The sequence below is a fragment of the Phytophthora infestans genome, genomic scaffold, assembly GCF_000142945.1.
Source record: "Phytophthora infestans T30-4 supercont1.3 genomic scaffold, whole genome shotgun sequence".
NCBI classification, from domain to species: Eukaryota; Oomycota; class Peronosporomycetes; order Peronosporales; family Peronosporaceae; genus Phytophthora; species Phytophthora infestans.
The window spans coordinates 53,240-65,472 of NW_003303756.1; the positions used below are offsets into that span (position 1 = coordinate 53,240).

Here is a 12,233-nt window from a genome sequence, read left to right on the forward strand (position 1 = left end):
TGAGAAAATGCAGTGTTGAGTCCCTAAACTGACGGTGTTTATCGTACCGGTATTTACTCGATATCGAGTGCAAAAGATCAGACGTCTGTCCGGCGTCGTCGACGTCGAATCAGTGCCAAGGGTCGCGACGTCGACAGCTCTAAGTACTACAGTACTGCACCGGGGGTCACCCCCGGGGTGGGCCATATAGGATTTGCAAAAAAAATTAGATATTAGCATGCAAATTATGGTTCTTTTGGATCCACGATCATCACATCCGGAAATTTATCATAAGTCCACGGGCGCTGAAAAACGGAGTGCAGTACTGTACTGCATTCATGTACATGTAGTACAATGTCATCTGTCGGTCCGAACAGCGAATTTCATACGTACCGATACTGTATCCGGATATGTGCTGTTTGACACAGCGTGTCCTTGTACCGGTACAGTTTACATGTATTATACATTATTGTTCTGTACATCCAAGACTTGCAAACCGTAGAGGAAATACCATCGGTCAGTAGAAAACTACTGATCTGTCCCCAACGCGGCGCTGCCTGCACAACTACTGATTTCACAGCTACTGGAGTGCTGTTAAGTTCGCATTTGCATTTTCTAATAGCCCTGCCTCGTTTGGTGTTAAGTTCGCATTTGCATTTTCTCTTTGTCCTGCCTCGTTTGGTCTAACAGTCTCTGACTCCGGCGCGTTGGCTGCTCGCGACGCTGGGTTCGTCTTGCCCGCGTAGATTGATAGACCCAGACGAAATTGACTGACGCGTGTTCGAACACCATCTTTAGGCGCGCTGGCACGTTGGTACTTGGCTCCCACGTCAACTCTGTGTACCCCACCCATTGAATAAGGTAGTATACGAAGTTATTGACCCACCGTTTGGCGAATATTCTTTCTACCTCGAAGAGCTGAGCATTGTCTCCTCTACGAGCTCGGCGCTCATTTGCAAAAAGACCTCCTCCTCTACTGACAACGTCACGTAACCCACCACCTATGGACGATGCACGCTCTGCGTCCAGCTCTCGGTCGACTTCGTTGGGTATGCTAACTTCTCTGCTTAGATGAAGCTGCCAGAAGGAGCCGTCCAGACGGCGCTGGATCGTTCGGGCTTGACGCTGTCGGGGGTTGAGCGGAGGCATCGACCAAAATGGCGAATGCCACCGAAGTGCACTCCACAAAAACAACCATATAAATAAAGGCGTTTTGAGCAGCTAAAAAATAGTACACCGAAATAACATGTTGACGTTGAAGTAGCTGGGTACACGACGTATCCAACTGGTTACTCTTAGGGTACGTTAGTATAGTTCTGTCTACTCACAGAGATTGACTCCCCAGCCCGTTTGCTGCTGATATTTATTGAGAGTGAGGATCAGTAAGATAATCTATTGGAAAGAAATACCTTAATTATTAATCAGCAGTCAACGATTGCAATTGTTTGTGTCGTTAGTTTCCTTATTTGTGTTGGAAACTCAGTGTCTGCAATATTGGTTCGCGTCACGTATACTCCTCCATACGTTTGGCCGGAGCGGTCTGAGGTATCAACTTTTGCGTCCTCCCTCAAAACACCCATGATTATAGCTGTAGCGATGTCAGAAAGATCTACCACGAAGGGAGAACTCCCATAATTCGGAGGCGGCTTTCGAGGCATGGTACGCTTAGGGCAAAAGCGGTTTTGCTGAAGGCAGCAGAAATCTAGCTATGATTAGAGTTAGGTACGGATCGAACTTTATCATTTTCTACTGATTGCCGTCTTTTCTGCGCCGCGTTGGGGACAGATCAGTAGTTTTCTACTGACCGATGGTATTTCCTCCAAACCGTACATACCTGTTCCTACGATTGTGAGTAAAAGTGGTTGCCAATCTTCCAATCACTGATCCGACAAACAAGACAAAAGAATACTAGTGAATCGCATCCAAGAAAGGTGAACCGATCGCCGTACTCTATTGTCGGCCCGTCGACTGCCAGTCAAAATGACTCGCTCCGCTGCTTGGAAAATCCATCAGACGAGGACCGGATTTAAAATACCGGTATTATTCAGATAACCTGTGAAACCATGTCTCTTTGAGCGGGTTCACCTTATCAGATCATTCATCAGTTTGCTTCCTTCTATCCATATCTAGCAGCGCTGTCAAGACATTCACAGCAGCTCTCTAACAACACTGAAAAGAAGATGCGTATGATCCACATCATCCTCGTGTTCCTGGTCACGCTGTTTGCACGCTGCGAGGCATCTACCAAACAGAATCAACTGACGATCACAACCACGGACTCGACCGCGACCGCCAAGGCGCTTGAAAAGTTTTTCACCGAGGACGCCAGGCAGAACAATGACAATGGTTTTCTCAAGGTGGTGACTCTGTCCTCTAGTGAAGAAGAGCGTGCCGGCACGACCACAGGCGCCATTACTGCAGGCGAAGGCCCTCGTGCTGCAGCTGGCGCTACAGTCGTGTCGAGTGGTGCCGCGACAGGCGAGAGGGTGACTGTGACAATCTACAACAATAATGGACTCTGGCAGCGCTTCTTGCGGTGGTGGAACAGGTTGTTCCACGTGTCTTCTAGCTCGACCCGCCTTCTTCGAGAAAAGTGAGCGATACCTCAATTGTGTTTTCGCTGTTTTTGATCTGAAGGACAGACCGGTAAAACATTTTGTGTGTCACCTCTGTAGCTACTGTAACACTCAACATAATAAATGGTACGACCTTATTCATCCCGCTACATGTTCTGATCGTTTCCCCCCGACAAGCAAACTCAGTTGGGGTCGATGCCATGCGCCAGAGATATCGGCGTACATGCTTGGAGATAGTTAACATGACGAGAGAGTTGAGTTGCTAACGCAGCCAAGCTCTTGCAGGTTTATTGGTGAATTCGGTCGAGGGTGAGCGTATGCGAGCGCGAGTTTCCATCCACAGCCGCCGATCAGGCGCGGCTTTCAAAGCGAGCAAGCGTATGCGAGCGCTGCAACACGATTTTTTTTTCACACCGCGCCTAGCAACGTTTGCCCTTGGGGTCCCCCCCCCCCACTGACCTATCCTAGACCCGTCCCGTAAATGACCCGCACAACCTCCCCGAAGAAATTGGATGTATCTTAAAGGGCCATTAACAGTTTGTTCTTCTCTAAATTGTGCCTACAAGGATAATTGGAATAGCCATCGTGTCCTCAATAAACCAGCTTCAACATATTCCAGCGTCGGTTGCTTTTCCCCGTCTTCACGCGCTTGGATGCATGCGGACCAGAGTCGGATCCAATTTAACTATTGAAATTTGAAAACTGTCATATCTTCCGAACAGTCACAACCAAATCAAAGCTGTCGCGTGACTTTTATTCTCCAGTGAGCGCCACCGATGCAGCGACGACGCTGTCTAACCACTACCCAGCACGTAGCTATGAGCTTTCAATGCACAATGTGGTGTCAAGCTCAAGTGGTCGCTTCCGAATGCTGGACTAATGCCAATGGAGATGAGATCTGCTCAAGTGACCCAACTGGACTTCGAGCTACGTGGTGGTTCTTCTTCGTGCTGCTGCTGTTTGCAAGCGCTGCATCCGGTTGTTTTGACGCAGACTGGTGGCCACAGGAGACAACAGTCCATGAAGCTCAGACACCAGGTCTTGAGGGTGGATTACTAGATGGCGACAAAGGATTAAGCGTGACGCTGGTACATCCGTTGCTAGGTGAACACAACGGGATCGGAACACATCAAGCAATCTCGTCACCTTCGAAGCCAGTGTATCGCTACCTCGACCCTTAACTAGGCAACTACCATCTATGCACAAGTTAAAACGTACGATTTTGAACGCTGCCTCTCTACTTGTCTTCCTGTGCGTCTCCCTCAGGCTCGGTCGAAATCTCACCACTAGGGTTCGCGTAGCTTAGCTGCGCCGCCAGTTCCTCTTCAGTTGCATCGGCGGATTTCCCAGTGAACTGCGTGTCCGTGTCCGGATACGACGCCACCGTATCGCCTTCGATCCGCTGACGCTTTGTTGCCGGCATTTGGTAATGCTCCGGGTAATCAAATGCCGCGTCCTCCGTCGTGGCCGCACCCTTAGCCTTCATCATTGCTACAATCGCGTCTCGATCCGAACGCTCTCCGGCCTGTTTCGCCACTGGGTTGGGATCGTCAAATGCCCAACGTACATTGAGCACCTCGTCACTCTGCAGCGACTGGTTAGCCATCGCCTCCTTGGCAAACTCAGCGCTGGTGCGATGACGGTATCTAACAAAGCAGATGGATTTGCGATGGATCACATTGATATTCTCCACTTCTCCCCATTCGCCAAATTGTTTCCAAAGCGCCTCCTCCTGTTCCTTTACAGCTTCGTGGCCGCTGGCAGTCTTCAGACCTCCCACATAAAGCGTTCGCGAGTTCCTGGTAAAGTTACCCACCCCGGCCATGTCATCTCGATCCGTAGCGTGGCGTTCCCGTCCGAAGCAGTCGTGCATCATGCCGATGCGCGTCTCGTCCGCAGCAGATGGCAGACGGTGGTAGTAGCTGCACTCTGCGCCTCTAGCACACATGCCGCGAGCAAAATGCACGCAAAAGTATCTGTTGGCCTTGCTCACGACATCCGCCTTGGTCTTGCCGGCATCACGCTCGAGGTTGCAGCGCGTCGTGGCCGGGTCCTTGCCCCGCGCGTCATCCCAATGGTCCCCTATGTACTTATCGTACCAGATATTGTACTCATAGGCTCCTTCAAGCTGAGAGTTAGCCGTGGGCATCGCATCTAGCTGCGTTCGGGCTGGGCGGGCCATGAATTTAGCATTAAGCTGCTCGTAGCGGTCGCCCTCCGAGGCGCCAGCTTTGCCGCGCCCGAACCAGCCCGTGGAGTGCGGAGCCGCACCCATCTCAGCCGGACGCTCCCATTGTGTCGCATTAGTCTCCGTGTTGTAATAGTAGATTTTATTGGACGCCGGGTCCAGCGCCTCCCGCCACGTGTGTGCGTCCCCTTGACTGTCCACCACCAAGGCGTCGAATCGCTCCACTTTAGGCGCACGGCAGCGGAAGCAGCGCTGGCGCCGTGCGTAGTTCTCATGACTACAGTCGGCGCAGATCCAGTTCTTCTCGTACACGGCGTAAGCAGCCCCTACGTCGCCCAGTGTCCCGACGGCGGTCACTTGACGTGAGAGCCCATCGGCGTCCTTCGTAATGCTCATTTTTTGGCTTGAAAAAATGAAGGTGTCGCCTAATTTTGGGTGAAGAGTATAAAATAGTTTTTTTGGTCGTTGAAGTGAGGACTATTTTTGATCTCCGACGGAATTGACTCGACTGAATATCATCATCAGTACTTATTAATACTAAATTTAAAGCAAGTCCCAAACGACACACCATCGTCGCTGGGTACTGGCAGGCTTGCTCTGAGATGCTTTTGTCAATCCAAAGCGAAACATCTGCATCGGCATGTACTTACCTCACGGTGGAGTCCACCGTCCACGTTTTGCTGGTCGTCTCCACGCGAATCTGATCAGGAAGAGAAAAGATGGCTTCACTTGTTCTTGTATGTCCATCGCATTTAGATCCACGCTTCTTAACGAAGAGAATCGATTAAGTAAACAGGAGCGAAAATCCACCTCTGTGTTCTGTGTGGCGTTATTCCTCCCTGCTTAACTCCTCCTGCTTTCTTCCTCTGCTAATACGCCACCACGCTAACGGGCGACAAAAGACTGATCAGTGATCTACAAGAACTGCGCCATCCAGCGGAATCCATCAGCGTATCCCATCCGGCGCACCACTGAGCACATGTACAGCTCAATAGGGCGGATGCTAGCATCCTTGTCGCCACGAGCCTCCTTGCCGTAAGTCTCGTACAGACCCAGAGCACTGCGCAGCTCATCCTCCGAGGCGGCGCGAGGCACGTCGATCTTGTTGCCAAGCACCAGGAATGGCACATTGGCCAGCTCGTCGTAGCCCAGCAGCGTATCCAGCTCGCGCTTGGACTCGGGGAAACGCTCGCGGTCCAGTGCATCCACAACGAAGACGACGCCGTCCACCGTTGCAAAATAGTCTCGCCAGAGTCGACGAGCGGTCTCGTGACCTCCAAGATCGAAGGTGCGAAGACGCAACTTGCCAATAATCAGCTCCTCCGAGTTGGGGTGGAGCGTCGGCTCGTGGACTGCCACGCGGTCATCCTTGAGCATGTGTAGAAGGGTGGTCTTGCCAGCGTTGTCCAGGCCCAGGAACAGGATCTTGGCGTTCTTGTGGTACAGGCCTGCTCAATATTTAGTACACGAAAAAATTAATTATAAATGTCGTTTTGAAAGCACCCATCTGGCATTTTGACTAGGATTTGTATAGGGACGACAAAGAAGGATCGAGCTTTCCATCCATAAGCACCGAAGCCGTCGTCGTCTTCGCAAGTTTATGATAGCAGGTTATACGCACCGAGGTAGCCGAGCACGTTGTAGAACCAATCGAAGACAAACATGGCAGCTGGGGCGTTTCGCGCGGCTTTGGCCTGTGTGTGATGTAGTTCCTCTTTGGGCGATGGACGCAAACCGCGAAATGAACCGGAGCATTCGGAAGAAAACCAGCTGGGTCGGCCGATTACGGGTACGTCTGGGGACGAACGAAATCTATCTTACAATTTTCAAGTAGAACATGGAGGTTGAGACTGCCGCCACAGCTTGATGTGGCAAATTTAAACCAATCCTATCGCTCAAATCGTAGCCACGAAACAGGCCACCATTTGCCCAAAACAATGGTGTCGAAATATTCGTAAGTCTTATCTGCCAATGCAGCGACAGCAAAACGATACGACGCCACTATTGGCAGAAAAAGACTGACCTTGATTAAAGTTTCCGTGACCAAGATGCGGCGGCGTGGCGTGGGCATCGGCGCCGTGCGCAAGAAACAGGAGCAGGCGAAACAATACTCGGATGTGGGTGAGCAGCTCGTGGAGGCAAATTTGTCGCACGTGTCGTCGCAGCTGGAGCTGTTCCGCACGAACCTACAGGCGTTCGCTATCAAGTACAAGAACAACATCAAGAAGGACCCCGATTTTCGACAAAAGTTCCAGGCCATGTGCGCCAAGATTGGTGTTGACCCGCTGGCCTCTAAGAAGGGATTCTGGTCTGAGCTGTTGGATGTGGGCGACTTTTACTACGAGCTGGCGGTGCAGATCATCGAAGTGTGTATCATCACGCGCCCCAAGAACGGCGGACTCATTGGCATGAGCGACCTACTGCGTCTGTTGGAAAAGAAACGAGGTGCAGCGATGCAGACGGTGTCTGACGATGACGTCAAGCGGGCAGTCAAGAAGCTCAGTGTGCTCGGAGAGGGCTTCCAGCTGATTGACATGGAGGAGAGGACGATGGTGGGCGCTATAAAGAAGCTGCTTGAGACAGGAAAGTTAGGCTAATATTCTCTCTGTTGCTACTATAGATTGTGACTGTGCCGGTTGTTCTGAGTCAAGATCACTCGACGATCTTGGCGCTGGCACAGACGACATGCGGCATGGTGAACGTCAGCATTCTGGCACGAGAGTTGCAGTGGGACAAGAAACGAAGCATGCTAGCCCTGAACGTTCTGCTTCGAGAAGGCATGACGTGGCTGGACGAGCAGGTGCAGTTGTTCTTGAGATCTTCTGTGCATTTTGGGTTGTATCTGACAGTGGCTGAGTTGTGCTGCGTAGACGAGTGAACCTTCCTACTTTTTCCCTAGTATCACACTGTCTGGTACTTACACATAGTTGTCTAGAGCTACACCAGCTTGACGAGGTGGAAAAACTGTGCAGATAAATAAAGTTAAAGTGATTTTCTGTAATGAGACGGCGGTTTTAATGCAGCAGTCTGGATCGTACTTAGGAGAAGATGCATCTTCACTCGCCCGTGGCGTCTGCAACGGACAGTTGTTTTCTTGATAACTTTTCAAGCGTTGGCGTTGACAGAATCGACGGGCTACTAGCGAATCAACTTCGTGTTTGGACTAACGTTGCAGTATTTTGCCTCAATAAGAAAGTCCTGATTTACATAAAATTGTCACGGTACTGTCGTAATAGAGGTTTAAAATTTTGCTTTTGTTAAAACTGAGATGATACAGTTTCAAAGGCTATTAGGCTTTGTGTTTTGAGGCAAAATAATGTACTTCTACATTTGAAATTTTTCGTCCGCGGCAACACCGCCGGCTACCCAAGATGACCGGAAGTACCCCGCCATCAGGTACGAATGGATTTGTCTGGTGTGTATGGTCGACGTCGTCGACGTCGCTCTCATCAGATGACGGAGTGCAGCAGGACGCTAGAGAAGAGCAGCGCGTGCAGCAGCAGGGTACCCCAATAGAACAGCAACGCGCGCAGGAGCAGGACTCTATAGAAGGGCAACGCGTGCAGCAGCAGGGTACCGCCGCCGATGCCGAAGCGAGTCGCTTCAAGCAATTGCAACTGAAAAAATATAGCTGCAACTTCAGGAAATGCTTGGAGAGACAAGACAAGACGTCGTCACTGCTGACCAGAAGCTGGCGTCCAGAATCGACACTGCCGTGAAGATGGTTGTTGCGGATCGGGTGCTCGAGTTTACCGAGCTTCGGGAGCAAGTGAAACAAGGTCTCGTGGACATGACAGCGCTTCGCAAATTGGCCATAAAAGACGTCGACTACACGCAAGAGCTTCGCAACGAGACCAGACAAACCGTTCATATTAAGAACAACCCGATACTAACAGCGAACGTCTACTACTCGTTCACTTGCAGAGGTCGTGACGATGTCTGGGCAGTGAGCACGACGGAAGAAGTAAGCGTTAACACACTACTCGCCCCACACTTGGCAGATTGGGAATTGCTGGAGCTCCACCCTTGGTGGACTCCGTTAGAAATAAAAATGTCAACCAAGTATCTAACGGGCGAATGACTACCAATACTAAAAAAGACTTCTGGTTTCTGAGACTGTGTCGTCCAGGTCTCATACTCCCCTGAAACTCGAAGTCTTCCTTAGCTTGTTTTAGCGTCATCTGGGTCGGATTGTTGTTCTGGTTCTTCATCTGTATCCCCATCAACTTGAGTACACAGGCATTCGACACCACGCTGCTTTCGATGTTGGCGAAACTTGCTCTTACCCAATGGCTTGGTTAAGGCATCAGCAGGCATGACCTTAGACGGCATGTGTTTTACCACAATGTAGCCAGCATCGACATAGTCAATAACCTTGTATATCATCAGGTCTAGACACTTGATCTTGGGATGTCCACTGGAATGCGTCATGACCTGAACAGCTGCAGCATTGTCCGTCCAGAGAAGAGCTGGAAGCTCGACAGAAACTTGTAGTTCGGCTAACAAGTTTTGTAGCCGTCGAATTCGATCTGCACAGCAACTGGCTGCTGTGAGCTCACCACTTCATGTATCTTTAACTGCACTGGGCTGTAGCTTACTTTGGTATGCTACAACACATCCACCAAGTGTTACAACTTGGCCAGTAACAGATCGACGAGTGTCCATATCATTGCCGAGGTCAGCATCAGCATATCCAACGATAGAAAGATTGCCCTTTGCAGAAACGTTTGGTAGCACCAATCCATAGGAACTAGTCCCCTTCAAATACGTAAGAGCGCGTTGAGCCAGTCCAAAATGTTCCTCTGTATAACAGTCAAGAAACTTGCTCAAGACACGAACCGTGTTCGCGATATCGGGTCGCGTACAGCGCACCAAATACTGTAGGGAACCAACAATTTGACGAAATGGTAGATCACTTCTGTTTACGTCAGGTCCGTAGGGTTTGCTGGGTCTCACAGGTTTTACTTTTGGGTCCATTGGAGTACGGACCACACGAGCAGTGTGATCGCCATATTTTTCCACAATGTGTTGAATGTACGATTCTTGTGACAACGTGACTCGTGTCGGCTCCACTTTTACATTCATGGCCAGCAAGAGGTTGATCTCCCCCAAATCCTTTAGCTTAAATTCACTCTTCAACTGTGAAATTAGCCACGTGATACTCTCATTTTTCGCCGCAATAACGACATCATCAACGTAGACTGTAAGGAAGATAGGAGAGTCGTCGACCCACTTGACGTAAACGCCATCTGCAATTATGCTGGATATGAAACCAAGCTTCACAAGATATCTCTTCAAAGTTGCGTTCCAGATCAGAGGAGCCTGCTTTAAGCCATATAAGCTCTTCTTCAACAAGCACACACGTCCAGTGCCATCGTCGAACAACTCTGGTTGCTCCATATACACGTCGACATCAATCTCACCGTTTAGAAATGCCGTAGTGAAGTCAATTTGGCGAGGTTCCAGGTCATAGTAGAATGCGAGCACAATGACAACACGGATTGCCTCCATGCTCACAACTGGAGAGTATACTTCCCAATAGTCTGAGCCAAACACTTGCTCGAAACCCCGGAGAGTAAGTCGAGCTTTGTAGCGTAAAATTTCTCCGTTTTGATTCCTTTTGATGACAAACACCCAGCGACTGGTCATGATCTTAGTGTCCGACGGACGGTTCACTAAAATCCACGTATGATTCGCTTGTATGTCAGAGAATTCCGTTTGCAAAGCTTGCCACCACTTATTACCATCAGGACCTGCAAGCGCTGCACGAACTGACTTGGGCAGCTTGTCCGTAGTTGAGATGAAGTAATTGGCAAGCGAATAGCCATGTAGCCTTACGTTTGGACGACGTGTACGTGTTGATCTGCGAAGCGTAACAATTGGGTCTTTGGTGTGTGTTTTCCGACGTCGCTTAACTTCAACCAAACCCGGTTGTCGCTTCTTTTCAACGTGTTTTGTACATCTCGTATCATTCTCATGTCCATCGACACGAATTGTAGAAGTGGAGTCACAATTTGGAGTATCATAAGTCTGGGCCAGCTCCCCTGTTCGTCTGCGTTTTGTTAGACCTGAGTTGATATTATCAAACTCAAGCTCCCCCGCTCTTCTAACTTTTGTCTCTTCCACTACATCGCCTCCAACCTTAGCATCCAAAGGACCGACTTCATCGGAGCTATGCAATGCCAGTGCAGTTTCATCGCTGCTACAGGAGCTCGAGTAGTCATGAAGAGGAAGTCTTACATACGGGATTGAAACAGGTAGCACCACACCGGGCTTCTTCGCGTAGAGCTTGTCAAGCAACTGATCCACATAATCAGCCGCCACTGTCCACTGATCGCGAAACGTTACGTCACGAGACTCCACAATGTGTCCGGTAACAAGATCGAGGACACGATATCCAGTCGTGGATTTTGGATATCCTAGAAATAATGCCTCTTTCGCTGTCGTATCTTGTTTACCTTTCCGTCTTTGCTGAGGGACGAAGTACGTTGCAGCACAGCCCCACACACGTAGACCAGATACATCGGGTATACGACCTTCAAATAACTCGTAAGGTGTACTGCCTTTAATGGCTTTGGATGGTGAGAAGTTGCGTATTGTTACCACAAACTTGAATGCCTCTCCCCATAGTTTTGTTGGAGGTCCACTGGTTACGAGGAGAGCGCGAACGGATCGCAGTACTACACCATTCATCTTTTCGACGAGACTGTTTTCCTCCGAGTGTATACGTATTTGTATACAGCGGACGAACTCCATTGTCTCGGAGGACTTGTTGTAGCTTTTAATTTACGAACTCAGTTCCTTGATCAGACCCCAGGAATCTGACAGGTCGCTCACATTGCTTCAGCTGTAAGACCAACGTCTTCAAGTTGTCTGTACATTGAGACTTTTGACGGAGTAAGAAGCCCCATAGGTATCGTGAGTATTCATCCTCCACGAGCTGAAACATCACGTTTCCAGCAACCGAAACCTCACCATAGTGACAGACATCGGTCATTAGTTTTTCACAACACCTCATTGATCGACATGGAGACACGTTCTTGTATGACATTCTTCGCGATTTTGCTAATGTACAGCTTAGGCAATCCATCGCATCTCTAGTGCGCTCACTAGGAGAGATCGTCATGCCTGTAACCATCTGATCACGATGGAGCTGCTGCAATGCTGCAAAATTCACATGACCAAAGCGAAGATGCCACCGAAATATCGATTCACCTCCAGCCACAAATGATGCAACAACTTGAGGTGAATTACACAAACCACGAGTGCGATAGTAACCTCGACTCTTGACAAACACTATTGCTGTCGGCCCCTTCCATAACAGCCGTCTTGGAGGTCCGTCCTGAGGATACTGTGACTCACATTGCCAGCCTTGCTCTTCAAGTGCATTAACACTTAGCAGATTAACGTGACACCCAATAACATTACGGACTCCAGTAAGAACGCAGTCAAGCGCTTCTCCAGTTTCGCCACGTCTATCTTGTGTGGAA

The 12,233-nt window shown here is 49.7% G+C and overlaps 3 protein-coding genes across 3 annotated transcripts; 1 reads left to right on the forward strand and 2 right to left on the reverse strand.

Annotated features, from left to right (window-relative positions):
- Nucleotides 1–3,792: 3,792 nt before the first annotated feature.
- Nucleotides 3,793–5,139, reverse strand: PITG_02067 (pre-mRNA-splicing factor cwc2, putative; the record flags this gene model as incomplete). Its single annotated transcript, XM_002906992.1, has 1 exon — nucleotides 3,793–5,139. The coding sequence occupies one exon, from the start codon at nucleotides 5,137–5,139 to the stop codon at nucleotides 3,793–3,795; it is 1,347 nt and encodes a 448-aa protein (XP_002907038.1).
- Nucleotides 5,140–5,510: 371 nt separating this feature from the next.
- PITG_02068 (GTP-binding protein SAR1) lies at nucleotides 5,511–6,474 on the reverse strand (the record flags this gene model as incomplete). Its single annotated transcript, XM_002906993.1, has 2 exons — nucleotides 5,511–6,191; nucleotides 6,365–6,474. The coding sequence occupies 2 exons, from the start codon at nucleotides 6,405–6,407 to the stop codon at nucleotides 5,659–5,661; spliced, it is 576 nt and encodes a 191-aa protein (XP_002907039.1).
- Nucleotides 6,475–6,690: 216 nt separating this feature from the next.
- On the forward strand, nucleotides 6,691–7,670 carry PITG_02069 (vacuolar sorting protein SNF8; the record flags this gene model as incomplete). Its single annotated transcript, XM_002906994.1, has 3 exons — nucleotides 6,691–7,295; nucleotides 7,364–7,543; nucleotides 7,614–7,670. The coding sequence occupies 3 exons, from the start codon at nucleotides 6,792–6,794 to the stop codon at nucleotides 7,668–7,670; spliced, it is 741 nt and encodes a 246-aa protein (XP_002907040.1).
- Nucleotides 7,671–12,233: the final 4,563 nt, after the last annotated feature.